Source organism: Camelina sativa, chromosome 9, assembly GCF_030686135.1.
Source record: "Camelina sativa cultivar CO46 ecotype springtype chromosome 9, ASM3068613v1".
Classification (NCBI taxonomy): domain Eukaryota; kingdom Viridiplantae; phylum Streptophyta; class Magnoliopsida; order Brassicales; family Brassicaceae; genus Camelina; species Camelina sativa.
In genome coordinates, this window is record NC_141888.1 from 32,555,964 (window position 1) to 32,568,504 (window position 12,541).

A 12,541-nucleotide genomic window follows, 5' to 3' on the forward strand; every position below is an offset into this window, starting at 1 on the left:
GCATCCCCATGCCCTTCAACGCTACTCTCCTCCACCGATTTCATATACTATTTACAATTATATATTGCTGTTATTTATTTACGTATCTCACCTGTATTATTTAGTATCTGCCTATTAGTTTGCAAACATAACTCTACCCCCCACCGCTTCATGACTTATATTACCTGTTACTATATTATTACTAGTATTTGTTTTCGTTATTAATAACTCCTATGGATTTTTTTTTAAAAAAGAAACACTGAAAATGAAAAAAGAAGAACATGTGGACTGGAATAGAGTGATTATGTAAGAAAAATTTAATCTGATTACGTGATTTTTTTTTTTTTTTAATTGTCACTTCGCTAGTTTTGGAACACGACCAAAATTTGTAACACCGTAATTTGTACTTACCGTCATTTTTTTTCATTTTTTGGATTCAACATGCATGTTTGTTGATGGTATCATAAAATTTTTATTAATTTCAGAAAATACTTTAATTAATAAATTTTAGATGATTTTTTTTTCCCGTCCTTTGTAACATAAACATATATCATGATGGACGTGAAGTATTTCTTTGTTTCGGTTAGAGAACGCTTTGTTTCGATTGATCAAAAATAATTCCAAGTCAGAACCTCATCATTTACGTTCTTTTCAAAATCCTTATTCATTAGCTAGAGGAAATAATAAGAGATTATTAATGTAGGATGAAAAGTGGGGAAACAAGAGAAGAGACGGTCAGAAACGGACCAACGGTCAAACACCAAACCATCAAATCACATTCACTAAGTTAGTACACTTGCGACTTCAGTGGTTTTGCCTTAACGAATTAGGCCAATGTTCTTATCCATCACCGTCCTCCTGTCCAGTTTACCATTTTATCCCATCTTTACATAAACTACATCACTAACAATTTGATACGCATGCAAATGGGCACGAATAGTAATCATGGTTGGTCTAGCTGTTTTTTCAGCGATATATGTGGTGAATGCTTTAAGAAAATTTAAGTTTTATAGATGTTTCATGCCGCGTATACTATTACGCGACGATGGCACACATATAAATGCCACACACGCAATTTAAAACATTATTCATGTAAATATGACCGATCCATACAATTATATGATCCCCTTTAAGTTTTAATGTTAAGAACAATTGGTCGAAATATCCCTACCATTTTAGTTCAACATTTAAATGTTTTGACCCCATCTCCATATATTAAATGCACCAACACCAATATTAAGTTTGTGGTTTAACTACAAACATTCAGAATCTATCAAATTTCTATCATATTGTTGAACTCAAGTGTATTTTCTTATCGATTTCTCGATGTTTCCATATATCATTTGAAACCCTCTTATTGGTATTTTTTGTAACACACACATTATTTGTGCATCGAAATCACTCATTTTGTTAGCGTTAATGATCTTATATTAGGTGATGCACGAATCCCATGTATACATGGCTTTATGAATAATATTACGTCGTTGATTGGGTTTCACATATGCCGTGAACCAAGCCAAAAAGATAGTTGTTAAATGGTCTTATATTGGTTTTATTTTCTTCGCAACAAATTAAAGTACGTGATTATGATGTATACGATTAAGTGTTACGTGATACATAAGGTTCGTTACTCTGGCTGGGGTCTTCTTAGTTAGTCGGCAGCTAATGATGATATTTACTCATATAATCATATTATTAAACTAATTAGTTTCTCTCTCTATCTTTTAAAAATTTTTAACTAATAAACAAAACTAATCATATATCCTCTTTTAATATTTGATTTCCCCCAAATGGATTCGTCCCATACTTCTATGTTTTAACAAACCCTTTTCCCACTTTGTCATCTTCCTATATGAGTAAATTCCTCTAAACTCTAATTGCTGATTTGATTCTGATGACAAAAAAAAAAACAAATAATCAAATAGACAAATACTACAAAACTCCAAATTGCTCCTAGCCAATATATAAAAGGCGCACACACGTCGACATTAATCATTTTAATATAAATTAATTCGAGACCCCCCGGTCCGCCCATTCAGATCTCTGTCTCTTTCTATCTCTCTCTCTCTCTATATCTATCTATAACCCACAAACCAATCTTCCAAACACTATAGTATTATCCTCCATGAGCTTAAAAGATAAATGCTTGTGACTCTTCTTCACTTATCATTTCTTGCTTTACACATATTTTTTTCTTTCTTCATCTTCTTATAGCATAGTAAGATCTAAAGATACGATTTTTTTTTTCATTGTTCCTTTTAAAACCCTAATTTTATTTTCTGAAAAGAAAATAAAAATACAAGGAGCTATGAGCAGTACTTTCGAAGAATCTCTGAAATCTATGTCGTTGGATTACCTTAACCTCTTAATCAACGGTCAAGCTTTCTCCGATGTAACCTTCAGCGTTGAAGGCCGTCTAGTACACGCTCACCGTTGCATCCTCGCTGCTCGTAGCCTCTTCTTCCGCAAATTCTTCTGCGAATCTGATGCTTCACAGACGGGAGCCGAACCGGCTAACCAAACTGGGTCAGGAGCCAGAGCAGCCGCAGTGGGAGGAGTTATTCCGGTTAACTCGGTCGGTTACGAAGTTTTCTTACTTCTACTTCAGTTCTTATACAGTGGTCAAGTCTCAATCGTACCGCATAAGCACGAGCCAAGATCGAATTGTGGAGATAGAGGATGTTGGCACACGCATTGCACTGCTGCCGTCGATCTCTCCTTAGATATCTTGGCAGCCGCTCGTTATTTTGGCGTCGAGCAGCTTGCGTTGCTTACTCAGGTTCCAATTCATTCTCATTACTATATCTCAAGTCTCTTTAGGTTTAAGATAACTCCCTTTAGGTCAAAGACTCTTGTCTTGATCTTTAAAAAGTACTGTACCCTTTTTGGTTTGGTTTGGTTTGGTTTATTTCGGTTTAGTTGAGTTTTGAAACCCTATTGATGATGATACTCACATATGAAATTATAGAAGAGTTGTTCTTGGCTTGATTTCATGTGTAATTGAGCTTTAAGATTGCTTGCATTGCACGTACTGCAACTTCCTTTCCGGATTTAGATGTCGAATGATTGATGTGTTATGTTGCACACCGAGAAATTCTTTCTTTTTATAATTTGTAGACAAAACTCTTTATTTAATAAAAAAAATATATCTTGAAAATAGTAGCTTTTGAATAATAACAGTGATTTTACTAGTAGTCCCAAAACTTGAGACACATGTCATAATCATTTTTGCGAGTTTGCATGATTTTACTAATCGCATCTTTTGCGAGTATCGCGATTTCATTCTGCATTCTCGCTGTTACAGAACATGCAGTGACTAAGTTTAAAAGAATTTTATCATTCCATAGGCATTTGTCGCTTAAGAAATTTTGCCTTTTGCCTTTTTCATTTCAAATTCTTTTTATTTGCATAATCTTAGGCTTAATTCACAATGAAATCACGCATGAGCAAAAGGTGATTCTCTTCTACTATGGTCTGATCTTCCTGTCCTCATTGTAGTTTGTGAGACATGGTTTCTTTTGAGTATTCCTTTACAATGAACATGATACCTATCCAATGAAAAGAAAATGGTGGATAGTACTATCTTTGAATCCAACAATATCTGATCTTTAAAGCCTACTGTGCTTTTTTTTTGTTCACAGAAACATTTGACAAGTATGGTGGAGAAAGCATCCGTTGAAGATGTGATGAAAGTGCTAATAGCTTCAAGAAAGCAAGACATGCATCAGTTATGGACCACTTGCTCTTACCTAATCGCCAAATCCGGTCTTCCACAAGAGATTTTAGCCAAACATCTCCCAGTGGAACTCGTAGCCAAGGTTGAGGAGCTTCGTCTCAAATCTTCAATGCCTCTCCGTTCCCTAATGCCTCACCACCATGACCTAACCTCGGCTATAGATCTTGAAGACCATAAGATCAGGAGGATGAGACGTGCATTAGACTCCTCAGATGTCGAGCTTGTGAAGCTTATGGTCATGGGAGAAGGACTCAATCTTGACGAGTCCCTAGCTTTGATTTACGCGGTTGAGAATTGTAGTAGAGAGGTTGTGAAAGCACTTCTTGAGCTTGGAGCAGCCGATGTGAACTATCCGACAGGTCCTACAGGGAAAACCGCTCTTCACATCGCGGCAGAAATGGTCTCTCCGGACATGGTGGCCGTCTTACTCGACCATCACGCCGACCCAAACGTCCAGACAGTGGATGGAATCACTCCTCTCGACATCCTTAGAACCCTAACGTCAGATTTTTTGTTTAAAGGGGCAATTCCTGGACTGACTCATATTGAGCCCAATAAGCTCAGGCTTTGTCTCGAGCTGGTCCAGTCTGCGGCATTGGTTATATCACGGGAAGACGGGAACAATAACAGTAACGATAACAACTCAGTGATCTACCCTAGGATGAAAGACGAACACACGAGCGGAAGTAGTTTGGATTCAAGATTGGTTTATCTGAATCTTGGAGCTACAACTCGTGATCTTGGGGATGACAATAGCAATCAAAGGGAAGGAATGAGTCTGCATCACAATCATCATGACCCGTCAACGATGTATCATCATCACCACCACCATCATTTCTAGGTCTTTATATAGTCTATATATATCATCCTTTTTTTGATAACCATCATCCTTTAGTTAAGATATAAACATATTCAATATCTAATTAAATTGTTGTTATAATTATGGTCTCCTCTTTTTCTTTTCCTCTGTGTGTATATAAGGCTATGCGAACAAGCTTTAAACGTTAATTCCATGGATAGTGGGAAAAGATGAAAAGTGAAGAAGTACACAAACAAAAAGGGTCATATAGATGGAGAAATTAAGATATTGAGTTATATAAAAGCTTAATTATTTAGCATTTTAAGGCCTTGTTGCATCCACATAACTCATCAAAAGTTGGTCGTTGGATTTACGTTAATCAATTTTCTTATATAATTAAACAATGCATGTTACCGATCTTGACCATATAACATTTTCTTTTCTTTTGGCTAAATATTATAATGGCTAACAAAAAGAAAATCCCAAAAGAAGAAAGGAAAAACCAAAAAAAAAAGCCTATATTTATGGAAGTGTCAATATCATCACCTCTACTACAATGTTGACATTAGTGTATTCAAAGACAAAAGACAGATCATGATCAGAACTTGTAAAATAACTTTGTAGCATTATGAAATAATATATATTTACATTTTCTGCTTTAAAAAAAAAAATAAAATCAATGGGAGAACACATGAACAATCTTCTTGTTCTGGCAATCCCTAGTTGTTCTTTTTTTTTTTTTTTTTGATGAAATTACAACCAAAAAAAAAAAAAAAAGAAGAAGAAGAAATTAACAAAAAAAAGTTTTGGTGAAATTTGGATCATAAAGCAGCTTCAAGGCAAAATTGAGATTTTCTCAAATTTAGAGGACTATTCTACAAAATTTTTGAAACACTGTATAGGAGAAGTTTGCATTTTTGCAACCTAGTCCTTCCCTTTGACTTGGTTAGTCAATACAGTAGAGTCACTCACTCGTGGGTTAGATTCGCCTGAGCAGTAGTACTAGTGTCTCCGTCTTCAGACGCCGAGCTATTTCCGTCAATAATATCCTTTTCCGGCGATTCGAGCTGCACGCTCTCCGGAGTTTCACATTCGTTTTCGCTATCTTCCAGATCCTGATTCATCCTCAGATTCTCTCCTCTAACAAGATTCAACACGAATCCGTTATGTGTCCTCCCCGTCTGAAGATAATCTCCTTCTGTAACCGTGATGCTGGAAGAAGGAGAAGCAGCAGCCGCGTTCAATTCTACCTCCGGAGCTCTATCGGAGTCACCTCCAATCGTCGTCTGTTCAGGATCAGCGGCGGCGTTGAGATTCTGGACGTAGTCAGTGAACATCTGGGCTGACGACGTCCTCATCAACGGTCCACCAGATCTCGTCCAGTCTTCAGCTTCTGGAGATTCTACTTCGCTTCCTGCGTGGCTTAAGTTGCTGGTTCGATTACTAGGCTTCCCGGATCCAACCACGATGTGCTGGTATAACCGTGAAGCTTCGGCGAGCACATCATCGTCGACGGATCCGGATGAGTTCTGACGAGCTATGCAGTTCCAGGAAGGGATTCGTTTAGAGGCGTTGAATCTGTTGGCTCCGGCTAAGAGATGTTTAGATGGTGGGGAGGAAGAGATGGCTGAGAAAGCAGCGGCTCTTTCAGCGCTGCGTTTAAGGCGGCGCATGTGGTTAAGAACGGCGACGCACTCGTCGAGTGCTAGTTCGATCCCGAAGTTTGCTTTGATGACTGCTAGTTTCTCCCAGGTGCATCTCCTTCCTTGATTTGCCGCCTTTTGAATCTCTACATTGCTAGGGTTCTGTATGATCTTTAAGTACTGGAATCCGGAAACACAGAGAGCAAAGCATATAGAGAGACTCAATACAAGAATTGAATTAGAGTGACATTGTTTGCAGTGAGATTAAGCTTTGGTTACCTGAGAAAAAGTAGCTGGCATGACGATAGTGACATCACCTTCCCATTCTTGAGCAAATAGAGAAGCTACTTCTCTCAGAGGAAGCCCGAGTTCTAGTACTTGATGACATCTATGCTTCACTTCCATCTCTGCTAGTTGAGCGAGCTTTGGGAAGATCAAGAGATCGAATTAGGCATTGAATTATAAGTGTGTCTGTTATTTGTGGATCAACTAGATATGAATACGTACCTTTGCAGCAAATCGACCTCCACAAGCTCTAACAAACTCTTTCATCCTCAAGAAGGGTGCTATGTGAGGGTTGGCTTGACTGACAATGAAATGGTTGACATTGAAAAGCTCTTTGAGTTGCATCATCGGTAAGTCCATCTCCAAACTACCGTCCCTCCAGCGCCGAAGTGATTCTCCTGAGCCTTCTTCAGGATCTAAGTTAAAAGGTGGGTGATAAGGAACAATCTCTCCAGTTCTATCTTTGGCCATGAGTTCTTGAGCCTCAAAAAGACCTGGGAAAGCACAAGATGCAGTCACTGCACTCCATATTACAACATGAGGAGAAGTCAGATAATTGAGACATCTAGGCGGTTCGTGTTTCCTCAAGGAACAAACTGTTATCCCTAAAATCCGTCCTGTTATGTCGTAAGCTTCTTGGAATGTAAGGTTGTTGGTGAGATTCCTCAACTTCCATTGCAAATGCCGGATCTCGTGCACTGCGCCTTGAGTCATAACCCGTTTCACAGTAGTGAAAATCCCTCCCATCTGATCAAAGAACTGCAAAGCATGCCAAGAGCCTTCAAAGAAGCTCTGTAACTCAGGCCATGACCTTGTCCCCACAACAGCACACATTACGGATCCCACGCTTGATCCGGCTATAATTCTCGGCAAGAGCTTATGTTCCACAAGCGTCTTCACCACACCAAGATGGAAAGCCCCTAGAGAAGCTCCTCCGCTCAGAAGCAGAGCCGTTCTGCCATACGCGTGTCTAGTTTCATGCATAAAAGAGAGTTTCTCCTCCAAAGGAAGCTCTTCAGTGTCCGTGTCACATACCATCCTGAGCTGTGTAGAAACCTCATCGATGTACTCTTTAATTAATCTCGGCACATGAAGCCTTTCCTTGTGAAGCTCAGGGTTACACATGTTACCGAGATTCCTAACAAGATCAGCTCTCATACAGAAGATAATATCTTTTAGAGATCCCTCGTGACGCCTATGCTTAAGCTCCTCAAGCTTATTCCTCACGAGCTCCACATCGAAGAGATCTGACTCGTTCACCTTCGGAGTCTCTTTATCAAGCATCTTTGCGGCGTGAGACCATTCCTCGTATGTCAATGCAGCTCTCATCATGTTCCTCCAGAATTTTCTCCTGTAAGCCATCTCAGCCTTTGCTTTTAGGCTTGTGTAGCGATTCAACAGAAAAGCCATCGTCATCACCATTGCTAATATCCCTTGTGGATTCCTGGGATGTAGTAAGGACACAAACGGTGATAGTAAAACCCTGCCTCCTCTGAGAAAAAACTTGAGAAATCTGTAGAGTTTGTGTCTGAATATAGACACTGAGTTGCAGAACAAGATCCGGTAGGCAATTGTTCTTCCGATTATAGACGTAGGTCCTATAATTGAGAACGCATCAACGCCTGCTTCATTGCTTATATCCATTGTCTCTGACTCAAAGACGAGAACCTAATCACTGTTTTTTTTTACGATGAGCACGAAGAAACGAATCCAGATGAGTCAAAAGATCAATTTTCTCTGACCTATCAAACCCATTAGAGAACAGAACGAGAGATCGCTAATCCACCGAGGAATTGAGATTGAGAAAGAATACGAGACAGCAAGTGATGGGAGGTGCATAGGGATCTGCGAGATAACATTGAAAAATAAAAGATTCCGATGTATTATGGAGCTCTTCAAGATTTCGTTACAGCAAAGAAGAACAGAGAGAATTAATTTAAATGAAACCTGAGATTCATTTTTTGCTAAGAGACAAAAATGGCGGTCTAAGACCCAACCTAATCTTTAGACTTTCTAATTTTGGGAACCTAAACTCGGGAACATGACAAATTGAAAAAGGAATAAGATTTTGTTGTTTTGCACAAATAGTCTCTGTATTTTTGAAACTTGGGTGTAGCGACGAATAAACCCGTTGAATTCAAAACATATCTGGTTCGTGTATCAAATAAGTTCGGTATCATCCGAGTTTCTCATCTTTAAGAGCCAGCAACAATAGCGGAGGGATAAACCAGGCCCAAATTTGTATAGTCAGGTCTAAGGCCCGTTTGCTAGGAGTTTTAAACCTGTAACCAATCAAACAGAATCTTATCCTAATTGCCAAACAGACAAACACCAAGGGCAAGAACCAAAAACAGAGAGACCAGAGCCATATATAACTAAGGGAGAATCTGCTTAAAACTGAAACTAACCTTACAAAATAAAGTAGAAACATAAAAACTGATGAAGTAAACGGAAGTGAGACTTAGAATACAAGCATATAATGCCTTTTGTCTCACTTTTTCCCTCATAGATACCACAAAATCAAAAGAGTTCAAAACTTAAAAACGAGTACTACCATAACACAAACCCCATCTCATTCCTCATCATCCTCACTGTCTTTGCTCTTCTTCTTCTTCTTATCCTTCTTTTTCTTTTTCTTCTCACTCTTCTCTGCAGAAGAATCATCTTCAACAGCAGCTTCCTCTGTCTCTTTGCTCTTCTTTTTCTTCTTCTTCTCAGACTTTTCCGACTTTGGTGAAGCTAACTCTTCTTCATCCTCTTCCTTCTTATCTTTCTTCTTCTTCTTCTTTTCCTTCTTCGCAGACCCAGCTTCTTCTTCTTCTTCTTCCTCCTCTCCCTTATCCTTCTTCTTCTTCTTCTTTGAAGACTTCACCTTCTCTTCAGCCTCGTCTCCTTCAACTTCTTTGGTTTTAGATTTCTTGGTTGAAACAGGAGCAGGGCTATCACTGCTATCATCATGCTTACGCTTGCGTGCTTCTCCATTCTCAGCCTCAACCTTTTTCTCCACAGCTGCAGTATCAGGAGCAGCAGCACCAGCAGCAATCATAGCATCTCCACCAGTAGGCAGAACCACGTTCCTGCTCCACTCAACTGGTGTTTTCTCATTTGGCTTCCCATGCTTGTCCAACTTACCATCAGCAATAAGCTTCTTCTTCATCGAAGCCCTCGGTCCCAAACCCCATTTCCTCGGGTAAGTGTCTCTATCCATCACCACCCGCTTAATCTTAGCCACCACACCGTGATCACAAGTAGCCATCACAGATGTTGTCATCTCAGCAATCCCAACAGCAATAGCCTCACCCTTGGTCGTCATAAGAACGACTTCAGTACCAACATCAATATCATTCTCGAATCTCAACAACCCAGGAATCATCAACTTAGCACCATAACAGATTGCATTCACAGCAGAATCCTTGACAACGAGTCTCTTGTAACTCGTCAATATCACCTCAAGAGGCATAATCACCCTCCTAAGATAAGACTCATCCCTAGTATTGTCATAGACATATTGTGCATCCATCACATCATGCATTGTAACCATGTTATCATTCTCACCCAAGATACCAGACCTAACCCTCCTAAGCTCCTGCATATGACCACCAACCCCAAGAAGCAAACCCAAATGAACACACATAGTCCTAATGTAAGTACCCGCCTCACAAGACACCCAGAATACAACCAAATGCCTATCAGCATCATACTCAAGCAACTTGCTTTCATAGATTGTCCTGATCCTAAGCTGTCTTTTAACAGCAGAGATCAAAGGAGGCCTCTGAAACACAGCTCCAGTGAGCGATTCAAGAGCTCTAGCCACTTTAGCAACATCAGGGACAGCAGAGTGAAGCCGAGCAACACAAACGTACTCTTTACCCGCACCTTGCTGCGACTTCACGAGCCGTGTAGCTCGGTCGATGCAGACAATGAGATTTCCCGTGACTTTAGGGTCAAGAGTTCCACTGTGACCAGTCTTCTCAACACGGAGGATACGTTTAATCCAAGCAACGACCTCGTGAGAAGAAGGGTTCGCGGGCTTATCGAGATTGATGACACCGTACCTGATATACTCCTGGAGAGGACGTTTGAGAGGGGAGTAACCGGCGCTGATTGGAGTGTAGTGACCGGTACGGACGTTGAGCTGGTCGTAGTTCTTGAGGAGGATGGGCCACTTTGAAGTGTCGATGGATGGTGTGAAGCTCTGTGGCTTGATCATGTAGTCTTCGGTGTCTGCATCGTTCTCCTCCTTCTTGGTGTGCTTCTTCTTCTTCTCCGAGCGTGAGATTTCGACATCCGCCATGGCTCCCGGCTGGATTAGGGTTTTGAAAAAATGGAGGAGGAGGCGTAAAGAGTTTGTAGCAGAGGAAGACGACGACTGATTTGTAATTTATAAAGGGGACTAGGGTTTTTTAGGGTTTTAGGTGACAGTGATGACACATTCCAAACCCAAGCTTCAAGGTGGATTCCCTTCTTGGGCTTTATTAGGGTTTCTTGTATTTGGGCTTTCATAATAGTCCAATTGGCGTAACAGCCAAATAAGTGAGATCCATGTATTGGATAAACGTATGGTAAGTGTATATGCGTATCACAATTTAAAATTTGGAAAAGTGAAATTTAACAAGTGCTGATTTATGTAACTCGTTGATCTTGTGATTGATGAACTAATGCTTATTCAATGTTTTGATATCAAATTAATGCTTATTTAATAGTTATCCACACTCTAAAGTGGTGTAGGTTGTTAGGTAGTACTAGTAGTAGGGAATTGTTTTTTCGTGATCCCATGTGTTAAAGTTAAAGATGTATAGTATGGAGAACAATTTAATCGGTGGATCTTTGTGATTTTTGGTAAAATTGTCCCATGTGACGAATATAAACCATGAACACGCTATATTCGCTTTCGGTTCAATATCTGTCAACTTTGCCTTATGAAAGTATGAGTTATGCCTTTAATCTATTACCATTTTGAAATAGATGATTAAGACTCTCTTTGATACCAGACTGAATGATATGTACTTATGTTTATTTTTAGTGGTTTAAAATGTTATGTTAGTTTCACAATCGCATGATTCATGAGGAAATGTTTATATATAAGAATAATATAAGATAATCGTTGATCTTGATATTTGATTACTACGGTCTCATCTCATATTAACAAAACTACTAATATAATCAGAAATATTTGATTGGTCTCAAACCTAGTGACTAACGAGGCATGAATAGCATCGTGCTAATATATTACGTCGAACGTGTGTTTCTTTTAAGTAACAAGAAGACGACGACGAGCCCTATCTTACTATTTTAATTGGGAAGTACAAATATGAAACTAACCTTAAATGTGTAAAAAATTACATTCAATTGCCATTAGAAAAACTGAATTAAGATTAATAAATTAATTAAATAAATATAATTAATTAAAAAACGAAAATCAGGGATACATTAAATAAAATAAATTGTAGAAAAATAAAAACAAATCTATTAGAATCAAAACTAATCCGTATTAAAAAAAATTAACAGCTAAGATTTTAAAAATCTAATCAAATAAAATCTACAACTATAAATTTTATCCTACTATATTAATTGAGAAGTACAAATATGAAACTAACCTTCAAATGTGTAAAAAATACATTCAATTGCCATTAAAAAACTTAATTAATATTATATATTAATTAAGTAAATAAAATTAATTAAAAATGAAAATCAAGGACAAATCAAATAAAATAAATTGTAGAAAAGTAAAAAGAATCTATTAAAATCATAACTAATTCGTACTTAAGAAAAAATTAACAGGTAAGATTTTAAAAACCAAATCGCATAAAATATACAGCTACAAAATTTATCAAAAAAAATTCCACCACAGGTTAGAATTATTACAGACAAAAAAGAAAGCCACAGAAAAAAAACAATGAATTTTGTTTTCAAAGAAACATTTTAGAACTTTTACTAGCTATATTACATGTTAGTAAAGATTGTATTTAGTAGAAAAAGGTTTAAACAATTTTATTCATAAAATACAAATATTTTATTGACAGGTTTTCAATAAACATTTTTAAAATACAAAAATTATAATATAAGCAAACCAAATTTTTAATCACAAAATATTATAAA

The 12,541-nt window shown here is 38.1% G+C and overlaps 3 protein-coding genes across 3 annotated transcripts; 1 reads left to right on the forward strand and 2 right to left on the reverse strand.

Annotated features, from left to right (window-relative positions):
- Positions 1-2,012: 2,012 nt before the first annotated feature.
- Positions 2,013-4,658, forward strand: LOC104712382 (regulatory protein NPR6). The gene is made up of 2 exons (XM_010429276.3): positions 2,013-2,758; positions 3,621-4,658. Exons 1-2 carry the CDS (start codon positions 2,288-2,290, stop codon positions 4,554-4,556), a joined length of 1,407 nt encoding a protein of 468 aa, XP_010427578.1. The 5' UTR covers positions 2,013-2,287; the 3' UTR covers positions 4,557-4,658.
- Positions 4,659-5,119: 461 nt separating this feature from the next.
- Positions 5,120-8,375, reverse strand: LOC147939075 (triacylglycerol lipase SDP1L-like). The gene is made up of 3 exons (XM_087464402.1): positions 6,665-8,375; positions 6,437-6,580; positions 5,120-6,337 (listed from the first exon to the last, which is right to left on the reverse strand). The coding sequence occupies exons 1-3, from the start codon at positions 8,084-8,086 to the stop codon at positions 5,483-5,485; spliced, it is 2,421 nt and encodes an 806-aa protein (XP_087320528.1). The 5' UTR covers positions 8,087-8,375; the 3' UTR covers positions 5,120-5,482.
- A 437-nt stretch (positions 8,376-8,812) lies between these two features.
- Positions 8,813-10,878, reverse strand: LOC104712384 (H/ACA ribonucleoprotein complex subunit 4). Its single transcript, XM_010429279.3, has one exon. It carries the CDS (start codon positions 10,734-10,736, stop codon positions 9,015-9,017), a length of 1,722 nt encoding a protein of 573 aa, XP_010427581.1. The 5' UTR covers positions 10,737-10,878; the 3' UTR covers positions 8,813-9,014.
- Between the last annotated feature and the right edge of the window lie 1,663 nt (positions 10,879-12,541).

Bases quoted from the DNA above. Each gene is read 5' to 3' on its own strand.
- LOC104712382 (XM_010429276.3), top strand. From the start codon at position 2,288: ATGAGCAGTACTTTCGAAGAATCTCTGAAATCTATGTCGTTGGATTAC. The intron at 2,759-3,620 runs GTTCCAATTCAT...TTTTGTTCACAG, and splicing joins AGCTTGCGTTGCTTACTCAG to AAACATTTGACAAGTATGGT.
- LOC147939075 (XM_087464402.1), bottom strand. From the start codon at position 8,086: ATGGATATAAGCAATGAAGCAGGCGTTGATGCGTTCTCAATTATAGGA. The intron at 6,581-6,664 runs GTACGTATTCAT...ATCTTCCCAAAG, and splicing joins GAGGTCGATTTGCTGCAAAG to CTCGCTCAACTAGCAGAGAT. The intron at 6,338-6,436 runs GTAACCAAAGCT...TCCGGATTCCAG, and splicing joins TGCCAGCTACTTTTTCTCAG to TACTTAAAGATCATACAGAA.
- LOC104712384 (XM_010429279.3), bottom strand. From the start codon at position 10,736: ATGGCGGATGTCGAAATCTCACGCTCGGAGAAGAAGAAGAAGCACACC.